Source organism: Chelonia mydas, chromosome 15 (assembly GCF_015237465.2).
Source record: "Chelonia mydas isolate rCheMyd1 chromosome 15, rCheMyd1.pri.v2, whole genome shotgun sequence".
NCBI lineage: Eukaryota > Metazoa > Chordata > Testudines > Cheloniidae > Chelonia > Chelonia mydas.
The window spans coordinates 15,537,099-15,557,397 of record NC_057856.1 but is presented as its reverse complement, the minus strand read 5'-3'; the positions used below and the strand labels follow the sequence as shown (position 1 = coordinate 15,557,397).

Below are 20,299 nucleotides of genomic sequence, written 5' to 3'. Positions count from 1 at the left end.
CTGGTCAAACAGGGTGCAATTTTCCCCATCAAACCAAAAACCAATGGGAGGTAGCTGCATGGGCACAGAGGTGAAGACTGTCAAGCCACTACTAGCAAGTGTCTACGTCAGGTTTTAAGGACTGCGTATTTTGAACAGTACAGCCTCCGCTCCGGGCCTCATGAATCCATGGTGAAGAGAACCTGCTTCTGTTCGGAGGGTCAGTGTGCTCCCTATATATGCACACATGGAGATCCCAGGTCCAGGTAGCTTTGGGTGGGATGCAGTTTATCCTTCCTCCATCACTGTGGATAATCTACAGACAATTCAGCCTAGCCTAATACCATATTTAAGATATTCCATAGCTTCCCCAAGGCAATCCTGTCTCATCAAAGCACCACCCTCAGAAACTTAGAATTATTAATTATTAGTACTGTGGTAGTGCTGAAAGGCTGCTATTGTAGTAGGCCTTATAAACATACAGAAGCCAGTCTCTGCCCCAAAGAGCTTAAAATCTTCTTTAGGCTTATGCTAGTTCTTAATGCAGTTTTCTTCTGGAGATCGAGGTGATCTTGACCGTAGACACCTCTCTGCAGGTCCCACCTTTCTTCCTGCTACCATAACTCTAGCAGCAGCCAGACCTTCCACTGGCTGGGTCCCCTTGTGGGTACACAATAGCAGCCCCGAAGAGGATAAAAGGAAAATAGCACTGCTATATTTGAACTAAAATGGAGTGTTTTATTTTTCTGAATTCTTTACACAGGTCGTCCCCTTTCTCTTTTCTGCTGATCCCTCAACTGTGTAGAAAACTAACAATACCCTGCTGCAGCTGCCAGGTTCCAAGGACAATATGCTACCACAGCAACAGATTGCTAACCACAGCCTCCATCCATAAACTATGTTGAAGTATATTCTCTTTCTATACAGAAAGCTGGAGATAAATAATAAAGAAGTACAACTGCTACATCGATGACCAGTTTGACATTAGTGTTGATGTGTTGCATCGTCATCTAGCAAATTACATTACAAAATTACTGGCTATAGAAGTGATTGTTTTCAGTGTGATTACTACCTGGAATCTATTACTGGCACTGGACTGCTGTACAGGCAGCAGTCATAGAAAGATTTTTTTTGTAAGAGCACAGTCCTCATGCTTCATATAAATCTCTTAGAGCAAGGTACACGTCCCAAACAAGAGGGTACAGTGTGGCGAGAGCTAGGAGTGTCCCAGCAATGACAGATATGAACAGGGTCCCCAAAAAAGCACTGTACTTTGTGTCAGACTTTATTGTCTCACTGACATCACCAATAACTTGGCCATGTACATGGTAATTTGGTTTACAACTCTACTCCAAGGCACTTGGAATACTACACTATTTAAAATGCTATGAGCAGCGAATATGAAAAAAAAAGTGGGGGTGAAAAGAGGGAGGTAGGCAGGCTCATGGTGGATTCTATGGAAGCTAACTGGTTAAAACTAAAAATTTCTCTACAAAAATAGTTTTCAGATGCATTTAAAAGTAGTGAGGAAGGATGTGCGGAGGCAGATGTGTAGGGGGAGCAATTTCCACACCCTAGAAGCTGCTACAGCAAAGAAACGATCATGAACTGACCCTTTGATACAAATGGCAGAATTACAAGATGTAGGAAGTGGGGAGAAGATACAATCTCTTTCTCTCTCCCTTTAGAGCAGGGCGTAAAGTGAAAACAAAACCACCCATCATGTAGGAAAATTACACAGGACTGCCTTGCTACATGGCCAGAAGCAAGTCAGGAATAACTGGAAACAAAGGGGTGGAATTATATAGCAACAGACAAGTCACAAACACAATCAAATAGTTACCTGGCTGAAAGAACATCACCCCTGTGATGGAGAGTCATGTTCCATATTCGCAGGAAACCAGATGCTCAAGCTGTTTATATGAGGGGCTATTTATTGGTTCAAACAAAGAGAAGTGCAGGCATTGATCACCAAAATAAATACTCACAATTACTACATAAAATTATTCCTTTGGGTAATTCTAGGCTCTCAGAACTTGAGATAATTCCTAGCACTCCATATTGCCTGTGCATTTTCCTCCAGTATCAGTCCAACTGAGATTGTTTACAAGCTTGTTACAATGTCCCATGACCTTTTACAGCCCCACTACCTATAGGTTTGGAGTCTATGTTTAATGCAAGCGGAATCCCAAACCAAAGAAGAGCAGATTCCCCACTCTTAAAGTAAATCCAAGGCCCACCAGTGCTGGGCCTGGCCTTCTTGCAGAGGAAAGATGGGTAGGTACAGGTGTGGAGAAACTCTACAGACCCACTAATAAAGTTTGGTAGCTACCTTAAGACAGTTATACCAGGAGAAACAAATTTAAGATAGCACCAGAAGCCACCACTGTGTGCTGTTAAACACTATTAAATGGTAGTAGTAGCTCCCTAAAAACCAACCAAACAAAAAAATGACAGTGAGGACACTCTCTCCCACAGCTGTAATAGCCTGGAGAGACTGTCAAACCAACATAGTCTGCACTGGTGACAACTAACAAAACAATGGAAAGGCAACTTTTAAAACAGAATTTGCACAGTAATTATTATTTCCACTACTAACTGCATGCAGAATATCTTTGTGCTTTTGCTTTTGGTACCATACCACTTATTGTCACAAGGAGAAAACCAGTGATTAAGTTTATCACACTTGAATCATGCAGACCTTTGGAACACTAGAACACCACACTATGCCTGAAGGAATGTGCAGTGAAACATGTCAGCAATTCAACTGTAAATAGTCTAATACAGTTCTCCTAAAATACCACCTTCACCAAGCTACTCTTTTCAATGACAGAAAAAAAAAAAAACTTTTGCAGCTGAACTCAAAGTTATGACCTGACTCTATTCCCCCACATTTGGTCACAGTTCCCCTTTCCCCATATGGAGCATCTTGTGACCTCATGTTTAGCTTCATAATGTTTTCCATAACAACCTACTTATAGCCAAGTTACCTGAAGTAAAAACAGAAAGCTATCCACTTATACTAGCAGAATTTAGCAAAACTCATCCAAATATTTAAGCTTAAAAAGTGGCCTACAAAGGATTTTTTAAAAGTTTGGCTTATGAGTTGTTTTATTTCTTTATTTAAAGAAAGCCTGAAAGGTTTTTATGTTTTAAGAAAAAGGCTGAAGTTTTTGCTTAAAAAACCCTAGATGCATTAGGAGTGTCAAGTTTGGCCTTCCTTTGTTTTGCTGGTGAACATCCGAGAGGTCTCAGAGATGTTTGCTAGTTTTAATACCTTCAACTGAAGAGGCAAATGAGTTAGAGCTTTAACCAACACTTCCTTTACCAAACACGTCAGTCACTGAAGCGAAACAAGGGTCGGTAAAAAAAAAAAGTTTTTAAAAAACAGTGACCACCTGACTGTTCAACTCATTTTTGTGGTGTGTCTATTTCACTAGTTCTCAAGTCAGTATACTCCAGCCTAGACAGAGTCTGACTTTCTAATATTTTTTTTAAAAGGTAGGAAAAAAGGATCTTTCACGCCTTAATACATCACAACGAACCAAAAAAGGCATATGCCAAATCTTTAAGTGATCATAAATTCAAGTTTTAACATATTTTGCCTGCTTTTATATTCCCTTTTTACCACAGAAGCATGGTTATCAAAGGTCATATATCAAACATTGTGGCTAGATAGGAAATGCACTGACCTGTCTTCTCTCTGACTTGAATACAAGCCCAGCATTAGCTCTGATAAAATTAATGATAGCTGCAGCTCATATTCCCCACCAAGTAAATAAGGTACAATTAAATGTCTATGCTAAAGAATCCCTCCGTCACCTGACACAGAGCCAAAGCTACCTACCATCAAAAGAAAGGGCAATCTTACCAGATGTACAGTGGAAATGACTGTCAGTAATACTCGGGACTAGTAGTATTTACTTCCATTTTAGAGATGAGGAACAGAGGGCAGGTGAGTTACTCAAACCTGCACATCAAGTTCTATGAGCAGAGCTAGAATCAAAATTCTATGTTCCCATCCCTATGATCTATCTGTCCACTAGATCAAGCTGCCTCTATCTGGGACAAGTTTTCAGTGCAGTAGCTTTAAGCTATTTAAGTTTCTATGGCTATTCATTCTTTCACCTACACAATAAAATATTAATTTTACAACAGCGCCATTTAAAGCAGCTGTAATGGCATGGTCTGGACCATGCTAGTGTTGTGATTTCTCAAGAGTGATCACAACAGACCAGTGGTGTAGGAGAGACATATTAAAAAATGTATTTATATACATACAAACACACACAATAGTGATCTTGGGGCCAATGATATCTTTTTGCATGGTAGGGCATAAGAGTTTGAATGTTAACCACATTAAGAATTTCAAACAAAGAAAGTTCCCAAATGTCACTCAGCATGCATGCTGCTGTGTCTCTTCACATTACTGATGGATCACAAAGCATTCTTTGCTTCCCAAAGCCTCCATTTCAGAGCTTTGTGACACCTAGAGGAACATTATGCTGTTTTTAACTATGCTCTTCAGCGACATACTGTTTGATCTAGGAGGAATCTGAAAAGCTATTTTGTAAAAGCTTTAGCCACCATCTTTACCAAGATGAGTCTCAAACCATCAAATAACAAATTCCCCCTTTAACAGAAGTGGGAATCCATGAAAATGTCTTTAGTGCAGTACTAATGGAAAACAATTCACCACTATTCAGAGGTTATAAAAGTGTTAGAGCAGAGGCTATTCTGGCACTTGGAGAAAGGAAAACTACTTACCAACAATCTAGCTAGAGTTCTCTGAATGCAAAATCTCTGCAGATCCCCACTGTAGTAATTGCATGCCATCTCTCAAGTCTTGGAATCATTCAATACACTTGTGGGTCCTAACTGCAGATCATAGTATTCTGAAGCAATAATAGCCTGTGGCCCCAAATGCCCTCAGTTTCTCTTTGTCTGTTTGATGTCTAGGGTGAAATCCTAGTCCCACTGAAGACAATGAGTGGGGACAGGTTTTCACCCTTAATCTTAAAATGCTGAAAGAGCATGGAGCAAAAAGGTCAGTGTAGCTCTGCAGAGAGCCTTCACAAAACTCACTGCAGAGAACTCAGAACTAGTTACTGCAAAGTAACCTTTTCTTTTCCGTGTAATTATCGCTACCAAACTCTGCTTTAGAAATTGGTAAATTGTAGAAATCCTTTGGAGGACTGCTGGTGAGAGCTTAACTGAATAGAAACAGGACTGCCCTTCCAAAATAAGCCCCCAATCTGGCTCTACCATCAAGAGAAATGTAAAGAGCCTCCTGCCAAATCCTTTTGGGGAAGGGAGTTCTCCCCGCACCCAAAGCCCCCTCCAGAAAGGTGGCAGAGAGCTTTTCAGAATTTTTTCATCTGAAAGAGCTTGAGTGAGAAGAACATAAGCAAAAGTTTCTTACACATGGTCTTCATTGTCTTTTCCTTCTGAAGATGCTACGGCTTTCCAGATGACTAGTTAAATATCCTCCCCTCTTTAGTCCAAGGTGACATATCAAAGGCCATGTTCACGAATCCTAATGAGTAGATTTGTCCTTTGTCATGACAGTAGTGAAGCTCTTGCTCTGGATGGATACCAGTGGGAAAGCTCACCCTGTTCTCGAATGATCTAAAAGTCCTGCCTTTGGCAAGTAAGGTGGCAGCTGTAAAAATTCTCTGATAAATATGTTAATCAATTTTTATTAGCACAGCTCTAGCTATGAAGATATGCATGTAATACCAGTCATTATGATTGCTAGGTGCTACTGGCACCTTATCTGGGGTGGGGGAGAATACGCTTCCCCAAAAGGAAATGCAACCTTCTTGTGACCACGAACTAATTCTGCACATCTTGACATATGAAGCTGCAAGGACTGTTTGCAAAGCTACAAGGACTGCATGTAAATTGACTTGTCATACCAGTACCTCACACGGAAGGGGGAAAAACAAGGGGGAGAAGATGGGTCTTGAAAATGCAGAGAAAAGTGAGAGGTGGTGGTTAGGAAATGAGCAGCTATTACCATTTTCATAGTTGTCCATTACACACAGGCTACTCAAAGATTTGAAAGGGGAACATTTGAAGGAGAAGGCCTTTTCAGAGTCTAGTTCCTCAGAGGCTAAAGTTTCCAACAGCAGTGGGGAATCTCCCAGTGAATAGGAGTGCTGAATACAAGGACTGCTGCAAATTCAAGAAACATTAGAAGGTTCCATAATATTCCTACAAAACATCATCTTCATCTGTTGAGTTGGTTTCTCTATCAGAACAGAGATGGATTTTGGATCCAAGTGTCCTACCTGAACTTATTGGGTCAATAAGTATGCCAATATTGACCTGTGGATCTGAATTGCTTGCAACTCAGGGAGGCTCTTTGCACCAAACTTTCCCATTGAAGGGTTTGTGTGCATTAGGGTGTATCAGGATTTGTTTATAATCCTTTTCATATAATGAAGACCGATTCTGTATGTATGGATCAGGATAACGAATGCTCCGTCAAATTGGCTAAAGACTTCAAAATACTCCTTTTAATGAAGAGGACAACTGTAGAGAAGATTTGAGACTTAATGGAAATAACCAAATTCAAATACTTTGATTTCAGATCAGAATCCTACTGTACTGAAGACACCGATCCTACTGATATCAAAAGGTAATCAATAAAGCTTCCTCAGAGGATAACGGAGCTTGTTCTCTCCCTTACTGCATGCCTGATGAGTAAAACTTGTGCAAGCTGAACAGTCCTGAAGGAAATCCCTTCTAGGTATTTCAACCATCTGAAGTGCTGATTATGGACATCAGATTTACAGAAAAGATAGAGCACCTCTGAATCTTAAATAATTCTTTGGGTCTTTCATCTAATTATCTTGCTAATACAGAAAAGAGCAAAAAATTAAGATTTGATTTAATTAATATACTGCCTATTTCACCAGCCTACCCTTCTAATTCTTCCCATTGCCTGACTGCAAATGGGACTTTACCTCTCGCTCCCTGATCCCCTGCTGTCTGGCTCCATGGAACAGCACAAGAAGCATGCACGGTAATTCAGCTAACTACTACTTATGGAGATTGTCTTGTTTCAGGCTCTCTGCTGACAGTCAGGCACAACTGCATATTTATACTCATGTTTTCTAAGTTATCTGAACAAACTAAAAAACAAGAAGTGAAAGCTGGGATCCAGGAGCGGCTTCCATGCAGATTCCTTTGCTAGGTAATCACAAAATACACTGTGCCAGTACAGCAGGCCAGGTCTGCACTACCGAATTATGTCGATTTAAAGCACCTAAGTTCACACTGCCCTCACCAATGTATTTCAAACCATGACCCAACTCAACTCCCTTTTACACAGGTAAAACATTAAAAAATATTAATGTTAATAAAGTTAAACCGTATGATTAACAAAGAAAGATTAAAAAATAAAGCAGTAGGCATTAGGTTAACCAAAACAGGCTAAAGATAAGAGATCTGAAGGAAAATGGAATTGGAATGTAATTACAACTCCTTTGCAACATGTCCATGATCACAAGCAGAATTACAAGCCTGGCTCTAATTCTACATGGAAGCCAAAGAGTGGAAAGCAAAAGTAACCTGGATCTGTTTTTCTTGTAACTAAAGCTAGTTTGAATAACTGTCACCCCAAAATGCTAGGTGTTGAATGTAACAACGAATTCCTCAACAGAGTTTCTTATATAAGTGTAAATCATGTATTAATATCAAGTATCTAAAGGACTAAAGAATCCTCATACATTGGAATTTATTTGCACCACCATGTATTCAACATTTACTTGAAAGCCCCGTTGCCTTTTTAACCCTATTGCTGTAAGCATTAAATGAAGGTCTGCCTACTGCTGGGGAATTTACCCTATCAACTTTTGGATGGTCACAAGTTCTCATTTCAACCAGGTAGATAGTACTTCTGTATTGGGGGGCCCCCAAAAACCCAAACATCAGTTTCTTGTATATTTTTAAACAATATTTGATTAATGTAGGTTACAGTAATCAATTAAAGGGTTAAACTGATAAAGTCAGTTTTTTAATAATAAAATTCTAATAAGTTAACATGTATTGGTGGTTTGTAAAAAGGTAGCAATTAGTATTAAAAAGTGAAATTCCAGTCATTCTATATATGCACAATACTATGCTACATTGGTAATACAGGGACGCAATTTAATGATTTTCTTTGCATTTGTTTTTACAAGAGTCAGATGCCAGAAACAAACAGAACATTCAGTTAAATGATTTTGAAAAAAATTATGCACGTTTACAACATCAAAAGAATCAAGACAAAATATAAACCTTTGCTACTTACAATTGTTCTATACAGATTAACCAAATCACAAATCTGTCACAATATAAATGTTTAATTGTTACAATATAATGAATAAGAACATACAGAAAATGATTTTTATAAAATTTTCCTTTGTTGTGTCTTTTAACATATCATTGTAACTAAGTTAGCTATGCAGGACTTTTGGGGTACATGACTAAGAAGGCACCAACAGTACAAAGCAAATACAAAGCAGTTTGAGTATTTTTTTTTGTTTGTTTGTTTTTTAAAGAGTGTTCTACACTGATACAACACAAGAAAAGGCAATAAAGTAAGTAAATCTCCTGGAACCTTTACAAATTTGTTCTGGATTTACAAAGATATTCCAACTTTTAAATTTCTTCCAATGCATCACATAGTTTTGATCGCAGCACATGCTACAAGTATCACTGTAAGCTTCATTTTACTAAATGTAAACTTTTCATTATTTTAGTGTGATGTATTTCAATCACCACCAACTAAACCATTTGAAAGACCAATGTGTTCAAAACTTATGCAAAAGGATTGTTCAGTGCCTTTTTTAAGCCACTGCATTTACAAAAATATTTCCCCTAAAATTTGGGATTGCTCGAAGACACTGTTGTATAAATATAAAAGTACTATGCAAGGGACCCAAATCATGTGCGTATCTGTGTCTGCGAGGACATATATTTATACCATATCACTGGCTGTAAAATCAAATCAATAAGTTTATTGATAATCAGCGGTCTACATAAGCTACACTAACATAAGCAAATATATTAATAAAAGTTTATATCTACGGTATAGTTATTCAGCAGATTGTTTGTGACATAGTATAAATATATTGTAGCACATTACGGTGGCAGCAATAACAGGGTTTCCCCTCATTCATTCATTAAGGATAACCATGCTTAATCATCTATGGTTTCATTTGGCCATGTAATCATCCCCAACTCCTGAAAGCAAATAGTGCATTACACTGTTCACCCTGTATTGTGGATTGCACACTCCAAATTTTATATATTATCTAAAATATTGATATGAGGAACTTTGATGCCAAAGTCATGAAAGCAGAGCTCAAAAAGTTTATCACCAGAGCCACCAAAACAGAATTTCCTTGAATTACATGTTTATGTATTTGCATTTCTTTATCTATAAAGGTTGGAATGTTTTTGATAGTTGCGTTTACATTCCTTATATGAAAAATGTCTTTACTGTTAATAGGCATATCATGTGTGTCACATCAATAACAATATGCCTTTCGGTTCTCTACTAGTCTATGGGAATTTCCAGAAATATAGTCTACAAATACACAGAATAGGCAAGAAAAATCAAGCATGAAATGATGAAATAATTCACATAACAGTGTTATTATAGGCACCTTCTTTTAAAATATTCTCCAACCTGACAAAATCATGCTTCTGCAGTTGAGACAATGAGTTCAACTCAACATCATCCAATGACATTTTGATGAAGCAGTTAGTGGTTTCATGCCAATCTGATTCAGCAGTAATAGCTAAGGAAGAAAGAGCCAAAGCACCAGATGTTAGTAAATCAAACCCATGGCTTCTCTTTTTTAGGGATGCAACTTGATGGTAAATTCGTAATACAAAAAAATCTAATATTAAAAAGAAAATAGTCAAAAGATAAATGAGAAAGGGGTGCATGAAATAAGCTGCCAAAGCTCTTCCTTAATAAGTTAAAGTTGAGGTGTTACAAACTAAATGTTTCAATAACAGTCTTCTTTCCATATTTTTCCAAATCAACTCCTGTAGTGACCATGATCATGCAAGTGTCCAAGAATCTAGATATAGTTTAGCTTTTAGAAACTGAGTGACGAAAGTATTTTGGTAAAGATATAACGCGCAGACACGTCAAAAGAGATTTTTACACTAGTATCAACAGTCAAGTGCAGTATTGTAGAAAAGTTGTTAGCATAGGCTCTATACCAGCAATTCAACGATCAACTTCGCAGTGTTCTGATACTGCTCCTAATATATATTGTATTCATGGACCACCGGATTTTTCTAACAGAAAATGCCCTTTGAAGATGAATCCTTGTTTATTAAAAATTAGTTTTGGCAGACTACCACCACCTACAACAAATAAAAATTCAGAATTTTATATCTGGTAAGCACCCTTAAAAACTGAGAATCTAAGTTAAAGGCTTTCTAAATTATCTTGAAAAGCAGACAGAGAAGTGCTATGAGGAAGCCTGGGATAATATACCAGCAAGCATCCTTATATACTACAGTAACAAACGGAACCTGATTTCCATTCAAACACATTATCCAAAAGGAAACCAAAAACTAATTCTTAATATTAATGTGAAGATGTAAGATTTAAATTTATTTCCATGAATTACAAGTGCATTTTATTCATATTAGCAGGCAGTCTTTATACAATCCGTTCTTCACTGCTGCCAAAATAAAGTGAGAAAAGACAGCAGAGAAATGGAAAGCTAAAAATAGAACTAGTTTTCCTAAGTTATTTGTTGAATAGCATTTCAGTTGAACACAATTCAGAGGTAACAATAGATTTTTTTCAATCATAGGCATGTGGCACTTAGACAATCATCTTTGCACAGAAAGCTTTAACAGTCATGCGAGGGCACAGTAATTATTTTAAACAAGGCAAGTTTCTCACCACAGAGAGCAGTGGGGAAAGAAAAGGAGGCACTGCACTGGAACAGAACATCTAGGAAACTCCACATTATACAATTTCAGTAACAAATACTTGAAAATATCATTAAAAGGTATACAGTTTTAAACATGATTTAGTGCTAGCTTTGTTTGGCTGTCCTAACTCAGCATCATCAGAAAAGTTTGATAGTACTTGACAAGAGAACAGTACTTCACGTCACGAGCTCACAGAGGCTTGATTACAAATCATCATAACGTAGGTTGCAAGAAATTAACTTGAGATGGTGAAGTGCAGTAGTAGCAAAAGTAAATTCAAACTTTCTCATTTAAAGATGCAGTGTTTCTCTCAGCAAGAACCCTGAATGTTATTCATTAAATTCAAATGTTATATAAACTAATCACCCTCATTTGAAGTGTATAGTACATTGGTATATATAGTAAGTAGACAGTTTAGTAACAGCACATTTTGGTTTCTCTGCTTACTAATGCATATGGATGCCTTCTACTAAGGAAAACATTCATAATTAGGTAAATATGCCATTGTGTTCTTTATTAATCTTTCAACACACAGTGAATAAATATATTAGTGAGCTGCCACTTTCATTCTTTTTGCATAAATCTCGTAAACACTACATAGAGCATGAACTTTGGAAGTACTATACCTCCAGAATGGTACAAGTATCCACGATCTTTTTAGAAAAGGCAGGGGAAATGTAGGATTTTTTTCACTACATAGGAAAAAATGTTCTAGATGGGTAGATGAATTCTGTTAACTAAGTTGTATTCCTAGATATTCACTAATATGCTGTGCAGAATTTATGTACAGAATAAGAAACCTAAATAAGTGCATAAGCAAGATTAATGCAAATGTGGCCTATGCTGTAATCTGTAATTGCGTATATATGAATGAGTTCCCATTGTGAGTAAACGGTTACTGTATAAAGGTGAAGTGCAAAAAAATTGGGATGTCACTGACTTAAAGTGCCCTGAATAGTAGCTTTCCCTAAAAAATGCCAGTGACTTCAGTAAATCAGAAAAACACAGTTCATGGTGCAAACTTGTATGGGTTAATGAGTTATCTGCTTGGTTAATGATACAGGAGTGAAAGGAACTACTGCATCTTTCAAACCAGAAAGCAAGCAGTTAAAGTATGGTCAGCAGTGGGTGCACTTATAGTACAGTACTGCAACAGGTCAACAATGGGCATTATGGATAGGACTGTCAATAACAATTCTTCAGACTTAAAGAATTAATTGAAAGCATAAAAAGCCAAAACTACCAGTAACTGCCCTCCTGAATGGCTCAAAGGAGTTAGTGGATAAGCTGAGATAGGCCATAAGACATGACCAAGGATACAAGAACTGGGAAGAGGAACAGCAACGTTTGAGCATGCCCAGTCCTTTAAGTCCTTGTCCTACAAAAAACAAAACAAAACAAAACATGTTTTAATGAAGGAGATCTGAACAAGAAATTGTAATTTAAAGATAAGAAAAATTACCAGTGTTTCTGTATCTCACACACATGAATTCGGACTGACAAGTTGCAGCTAATCACAAAAGTCAAAGGCAGCAGTACCAATATATTCGTAAGATTTTCAGATCCCACCCTCTTTTGCCCTTGTTCTATAGAAGCTTTCCAGGGGTTCAGACAAACTGTCTAAGAGAGAAAATTTTCAGAACTCCTAATATGAATTGATTTATTACCCACAGGAAATATAATAAACTACCAGGAGGATGTTCTAGATTGCTGTACCTGAGATGCAAAAATATTTACAAATAATGAAAGATTAAGAGAATCATACTTCCGTACCCTCAGATCCACCGATCCAAACTGATGGAATCTTACTACCAGTACTAAAAACAGAATAGGGAGGGAGTTCAACAGGAACCAACGTTCTTAAAATGTATCACCTAACTGGAGGCAAAGCTATCCAAGCTTGCAGTACTTGGTTAAAAGGCAAATATGGGGAAACTATAGTTCTGCCGAGTTCTTTCAACAAGCCATTGCCTTGGTGGAATGTCCTAACATTTGCAGGACAGTCACCTTGGTAAACCTTCCTCAAGGAAGTCTAGCATGTATAGTAGAGAAAAAAGTTGATAATGACTACTACACAGGAAGAAGATTTTTTCAAGTAACAAACTACGTACATTCTTTTGTGAATTGAAGAATATCAGCTACTTTTATATAGGCTGTCAATGCCAGAGACCAGTCTCAAGACAGTAGATTTTGAATCTCAGGGAGTAGTGTAGGCTTGAGAGAGAAATTTAGACTCATCAAGATCACATACATTACAATAATGGGACTGGATTTGTCTTTCTGAATCATCCTTACCACTTGGCAACAGATGCACAGACACAACTGTAAGGGAAAGATGCCTCTCTCATTGCCACTGCCCCAGACAAGCAGGGACTCCCTCTATGGATAAGGATAGTGCTCAGGCTCAGTAAATCCTTGGACTCTTTTTTGAGGCTACCAACAAGGATGCCAGTTGTGGTGGACAGCTGTTGAACTGGACTCAGATCAACACACTCAATTTTAATCAATCAATACACTCACAGGAGCACAGAACAGACAATTTGAGCTGTATTCACATGTTTGATCCAGAGGTAAAAGTTTATGTTTCATTTCCACTTCCATGATACAATCCAAATCTTCATTCAATGGCCTATTTAAAAGTACTTTAAATTATCAGTATCAGAGAAAAATTTTAGTCAAGGATTCTCTGAGTAAATCTGAATAATTTTGCAGGAAATTGAGACTTGCCAATTTCAGGGTATCTAAAGAAAGGTTTAAAGTATATTAATGTAAAACTATTAAAAAAAAGAGGACCATTACAAAATAAGTCCAAGCAAGGAAAGATGTAGATAAAGGAGAGTGGGCAAGACTTTATAAACAAGTTACACATGAGGTGAATTGTTCCTGCAAATTTCAGTTTGGGTGGTTTTGGGAGGGTTTAATGTGCTATTAAAAACGATCAATGGAGAGAGTGAAGAGCAATCAGCACAAAAGTACTTTGGACTAATCTTAATGATTTATACAGTCTTCATTTAATCGAAATGAAAATACAAAATCTTTTAGATGTCTTTGAATAACGTACTCAAATATTTTGGAGGTATTTTCAAACAAACTGGGATGACTATCAAAACGGTCTTGTTGTGTTTAGGTCAATAATGTCTCCTCTTTACATTATATTACAATAGAAACATTAAATGTTTATTTTAAAATAGAAACAATCTAGAACAAATTTTTGAAATATTTTAAGTTTACACTGATATTATGTTTTAAGAGATCTTTTCAATAACATTTGAATATCAGTGTTGCCATAGCTTTTGTTCAAGCAAGCTCCATTTCAGTTTTACTGTCACTCTAATATAATCTACAAATTAAATAAAAAGCATGTCAGAAATTGCTTGGATTCCCAGTAGGCATTTTAACATTGCAGAGAAAATTAAACCCATTTCTTTAAAACAGTATGGCTGAGGTCAAATCAGTATTCTAAAAGCAATGACTAGATGCTAAAGGGTTGCTTTACAATAGTAATGAAATGACAAGCTACGAGTTTTGCATTAATGATAACTACATGGAGTTCTATCATTCCTCTTTATCTCTTTTACATGGTTCATTATGTTTATGGCTTTATGTACCTATGCACAATTTAAGATCGATATCCTGGCTGGAATCTAGCAGTTTCCTCAAAAATTAGTTCTTTCAGTTTTTCCTTCGGCAAGTCATCCAATTCCATGTCAAACTTGAAGGGTGCTTCAGCTACAGGCTTTAAAAAAAAAAAAAAGAGGAAAAAAAAAGACAGACATTAATATTTTTTTAAAAAAAAACAAGAAATTGTCAATAAAATGTTAAGACAGAAATTAGTCTGAAGTGGGTAGCACAACAGACCGACTCAATTAATTTTTTATATCAGATTCTACCAAGTTTTAAATAATTTCTTAGTGAACAGCTATTCAAAACTTAAACCATATTGAAATATTTGAGTAAGTGAAAGCTTGTAGCTGAGTAGCTACCTGAAGACAAATTACAGAGAGACACTTAACCTTCCATTATAAACCTAATTTTGACTTCCACTCTCCCCTACGTCACCAAAACTAAGCTAATCTTTCTGAAATTTCACTGGCAAGGTCTTAGGACAAGGTAGAGTTTTTTCTGGAAAGTCGAAGGCAAATCTCAGCTACCTTGTTTCCCACCCCTTGGATGCATGGTAGTTCATTATGGGATAATAGTTCATAGTAGGGGTCTTAGGTCTTTTTTCCTACTGTCTACCCAATATGTTTTTCATAATACATCTAGAGAATGTGACAACACAACTGAAAAAAAGCTAAAATAAATGAAAGTGGGAAAGTCACAGAAAAATTAGATTGCAAAAAAGTTAATCTAACTTTTTCCAAGCATTAAATATAAGTTCTAAATTAGGATTGAAGTTAAGTAGATCTTCCATAATGAAAAGTTAGTAATACTACATTTCTCTAAATACAAGCAAATTTGCTTTCATTATAGCAAGATTAAATCTGCAAATATACTACACACACTATGAATGTGCTCACTACCAAGACACCATCCAATTCAGAGTAAAATGAGTGAAAATAACAAAAATCTAACAGTCCTTTTATTGCTTTTAATTTTGTTTTGTTTTGATAGAAAGAAATACAGACACTATCTTGAAGGGTAAACTTTAAACTCAATTTGCAAGTACTCACCTAAACAATGAAATAGCAAGGGATTTAGTTAAGTGTCATTTAAGGCTCTGTTTCTGTAACTATACTTTAACACAAGCCCAATATAATTTTAAGTTTAGGGTCTGATTTATCAGACAGTGTTTTTCATTGTCTAATAAAGTCATGCCTAAGTGTGACCAGACTCACGTAGTATTTAAAGATTTCTGACAAGCTTTCAAATTTAGGTTTCCAGAATTAATCTACTAAATCCATACTAAGATCCCTAAAGAAAAATACCCAATTTAAAGTACCCACGCTGTAAAATTTTACTCTCCATTACTCGCCATTTATCCACAACAAAATATGCTTGTTCTAAAGTCCCAAAGGAAACTGCAATTCAAATATTTCCTGGTATAAGCATTGTGATTTTTTTATATACACAGTGTACACACACAATTATAACAATTTTTAATATAGAACTGATTTATATAATTTAACTATTGGCAATTTTTCAAGATCCAACTATACAAACTGTATCCTTAAAAGGGCTTCTCTGATTTCTTGTACAATCATCTACAGTATTTATGCTAAAAAATCCTTTACCTCATCACTTGGATCATAATACTGCTCCAGGTATGGATGGGCCAAAGCTTGCTCCACTTCAATTCTCTTGTGAGGATTAAAGGTCAACATTTTATCCAACAAATCAAGTGCTAATAGGAGAAATAATTTTTTAAACAAAAAGTCAACATATGCTGCAAATTCTATCATATTAAAAATAATAGATCCCAAACACAAGTGATTGTAAGACAAATATTGCCCTTTGTTTTAAATGCTAATTGTAGTGTGAAGATGTTTCAGCTTACCCTTAACAGGAGCGGAAGAATAGTCAAATGTAGTTAACAGGAATGCCAATATTTTTATTTTATTACCCTTTCCATATCCTCAAGTTCCTATTCTCTGATCACTGACTTCCTGTTCACATTGAGAAGTCTCAGAATGCATTAGGTTTGCAATATTCATATCATCACAAGCCAGTACTAGAATAAAGAATGTGTCTCTAGGGATTCAGGAAGTCAACTTTATTCAGCACTGAATTCTTGAAGTCTTCCCCTCTCCGGCCACCAATGTCTTAGAAGCACAGATCAATGGTTTTATGGACTTTACAAACCTAGCACATTCTGTACCACTCAGAGGGAGTGCAAAGCCAATGAACGCGGAACCACCACTGTGAGGACATGCAAAACAGAGGGATAAAAACCCCTGGGTTTTAACTATAAATTTCTTCTGTAAAACAGTATGTCTGAATTCTGTATGCAAGTGGGTCCTATCCCTGAAGGAATGTTAAGGCAATTAGAACTGAATTATATGGCAGGCAACATTAGAAATTCCTACCAACTGTATTTCAGATTAACTTAAATAGCTGGTGACACTATAAAAACTGGTTAATAACCTAAATACTAGTCCTTTGGTAACACAGGCCCAGCATGCTTTCCACTTAACCAGTTCTCTTCTCAAAACTATGGTTCTGATTCCTGATTTGAGGGTGAACCAGGAATTGACCAACATTGGTTCAACAAAAAATGTACATGTAATGACCAAATTTTTCTCATAATTGCTCTGGCAATTATGTACATGTGGGATGTAACTAGCAGGATTCAACAATAGGGAGAGAAAGAATCAAGTAGTCTTTCTACAAAACTAATTTTAGGACTTTTACCAAATGAGTCAGATAAATCAAGCTTAATATTTGGTAAACATATGGATTGAAACATGTAGCAGTTTTGCTTATTTCCATAATTAGTGCATGTCAGCAATCTTATGAAGCATGCTTTGAGCTCTAGTGAAGAATAGTTCCTTGTTGATTGAATGTCTCTCATGTACATATATTTTGTAGTTCACCTGGTCACTTTGTCATTAGCTACTTTCTTTCCTTTACACCGAGTGAATTGGATAGACTGAAGTTCAATTGCCCATACTACATCCAGGTTACCAAAATTTTGGGGGATGTGATTAACTGGACCAACATAACCTCCTGAGCTGTACTAGGATATTGGGCTAGAACATTTCTAGAGTTCCTGTGTGCATAATTGTCCTTGTGAAATATACCCGATTCACTACTGAGAATATTTAACTCAGACATCATTCTGGCAAAAGTTAGGGGAGCTAGATTCCATCTTCACAGTTAAAATAGGGGATTGGCGCATACTTGTAAACCCAGACTTAAATTCTAAAATGGATACAATCTCAACTAGCTATTGCGCTGTGTTCCATTTTGGGAAACTAGCCCTACACAGATGCCTGGAAAATGCCGTTTCCTGTACCATCTGATTATTGTATTCAGAGCTGTTAATCGTAACCCACGGTAACTCAGTTTCCTGTCTGCTGACACTGTCCCATAGAAATTTGAATCTGTGGTCTGGAGGGTTTGGTGATTCATTCTGCACTCTGTGAACTTATGCTGAATCTAAGCCATATCCACAAGGATGCAATTGATTATTTCCTACCTTGCCCTCCAAATTTTAGAAGCATGTCAGTTATCTGTCTAAACAAAAATCCTTGACTTTTCAACATTACCTTTAAAGTAGCTGGACTGCTAAACTTATGAAGAATGGGTCTGGATGACAAACTGCTCTCAGCAGTGGTAAATACGACCATCAAGTTATTTACCATTAAACACTTTTTTTTGGAGCAGAACCTACCCTACCTGGTCATTGTCAGATAAGTGTAACTTCTCTTCATTTTAAGTCTTCTTAAACTGGTGGAGACTTGGATAGCAGTTGCTAAGCCCAGATCTGCCAGAGCTTGTGTTCCCTCATTTAAAGTAAATATTTATTTGCTTGCTGTTTTAGGATGATGCAAAATGAGTATATCTTGGGGTCCTCTCGAATGGATATTATCCTTTGTAAGGTCTCATTCAAGTCCCAGCCCCCTTTGATCTGCTCTACTAATATGCTCTGTAGTTTAATCTGCCTTTTAGGACACAGTGTTTCTTCTGCTTCCTGCATTAGAAACTGGCTTGTTCTCCTTGTCTGTTTACTTATATAACCTTGAAGTTGTCAGGTATGCCTGAAATCATGATAGAGCCTTGCTGCCACTAGCTCCATCCTGTTTCTAATTCTATTGTTCTTGTGATTGCTTCACAACTCTTGAACAGAGTATCTTCCTAGATGGACTCCCCCGTGTGCAAGTTTAGCACCCATTGTTACATTTTCTTTCACTGAGATTTGGGAGTGGAAACTGCATAATCTGCTGCTCTGATGGCCAGTCTGAAGAGGAGTGTACTGGCAGCGAGGCAGCTATTCCTTTTTCCAGATACTCTTAAGATGGATCCTAAAGGTCAAAATGAAGCAATGCAGTTTTTTCAAATGAAGAAACACTCAGGGATGCTGAGGGAAAAACTTCCAGCACCTGTGCATGTGGCAAGCAGACACACCTAATATGGAATGGACATGAGTAAGTACTCGAAAAAGAAAACTTCATTCTGACAATGTATCTCTATCTTGAAACACAAAACACAACAATATTTAAGGTATTTTTAAGATGCCTATCACTTTGGTAGCTAAGCAGTTCTGGGTCAGACAAAATCTGCCAATCTTATCAAACTGTACAATGATTTTGTGATGTACACAAACATCCAACAGGAACACAGATGAGATTACCAAAATCCCTTTCATTTGTGACCTCCAGTGAGTTCTTGAACTGGGGTCTCTGGGTTCAAATTCAATTCCAACACTTAGACAACTAACAGTTTTTAGCATATTAACTCCTTGGTGATGGAAAATTGGGATTTCAATTTTATATACTGAAGTCAAATTCATTGAAACCAATTTTGGGAAATATGGACTGCTACAGCCAATGAGTTTAAAAAAGAGGTCATCATCATCATCATCATGTTACTATTACGCCTCTGGCGTTTAGGGCAACGTTGAAGCTCCTCCACTCCTGCCTGTTTCTGGCAAATCTTTCAATGATTCCCCAGCTGTGCCCCAGGTTTTCCAGCTCGGCTTCCACAGCTCTTCGCCATGTTGTTTTCGGGTGGACTTGATTTCGCTTGCCTTCAGGTGTCTATCTTATTGCTACTCTGGTGATGGAATCGTTTCCATCTGAAGCACATGACCGATCCATCTCCAACGCCTCCTGGCAATGATGGTGCTCAGATCCTCTTGATCTTGGTTTGAGGTTGTTCTGGGCCAAAAGATACAGAGGATTTTTCTGAGGCAGGTTGTATGGAATGAAGACAGTTTTGACATGTCATACTTTCTCATTCCCCAGCATTCTGCACTATAAAGTAGTATTGCAAGTACGCAGCTCTGATAAACCTTGAGTTTGGTTTTGGTGTTGTATTTTGATGCTTTCCAAACTGTATTTAACTTCCTGAAGGTGTTCCTGGCTTTATTGATTTTGTTCTGGATGTCCTGGCTTGTTCCACCGTCCTGGCTGATGGTGCTGCCCAAGTATGTGAATGTTTCTACATTGGTGAGAACATAATCCTCTATCCGTGGTGATGGTGAGGCAATATTAAAGGTCATGATACTGGTCTTATTGCAGTTGATTTTCAGTCCAATTTGCTGGCTGAATGCGTTGAGCTGAGTTGTTTTTTCTTGTATATGGTGTTGGGTAGGTGATAGAGTGACATCATCTGCAAAATCCAGGTCTTCAAGGGATGAGAAGCATGTCCATTTAATGCCTCTTGGCATGTCTTCTGTTGTACACTGCATTCCCCAGTCGAT

General features: G+C 37.2%; 1 protein-coding gene and 1 long non-coding RNA gene across 6 annotated transcripts in view; one reads left to right on the top strand and one right to left on the bottom strand.

The window, feature by feature from the left end:
- The window catches only part of LOC122463028, a 99,246-nt gene that overhangs the window by 13,294 nt on the left and 65,653 nt on the right, over positions 1-20,299 (top strand). The gene's annotated exons all lie outside the window — the stretch shown is intronic.
- The window catches only part of MAPK1 (mitogen-activated protein kinase 1), a 50,128-nt gene continuing 37,944 nt past the window's right edge, over positions 8,116-20,299 (bottom strand). For 4 of the 5 annotated variants that reach the window (XM_037878510.2, XM_043529308.1, XM_043529309.1 and 1 more), the window contains 3 exons: positions 16,170-16,279; positions 14,544-14,671; positions 8,116-12,313 (listed from right to left, as the gene is read on the bottom strand). In XM_037878510.2, the coding sequence (XP_037734438.1) occupies positions 14,555-14,671; positions 16,170-16,279 (227 nt within the window). In that variant the 3' untranslated portion in view covers positions 8,116-12,313; positions 14,544-14,554. Of the gene's footprint in view, positions 14,276-14,543; positions 14,672-16,169; positions 16,280-20,299 lie in introns of all 5 variants that reach the window. The other variant, XM_043529306.1, reaches the window with a different exon arrangement.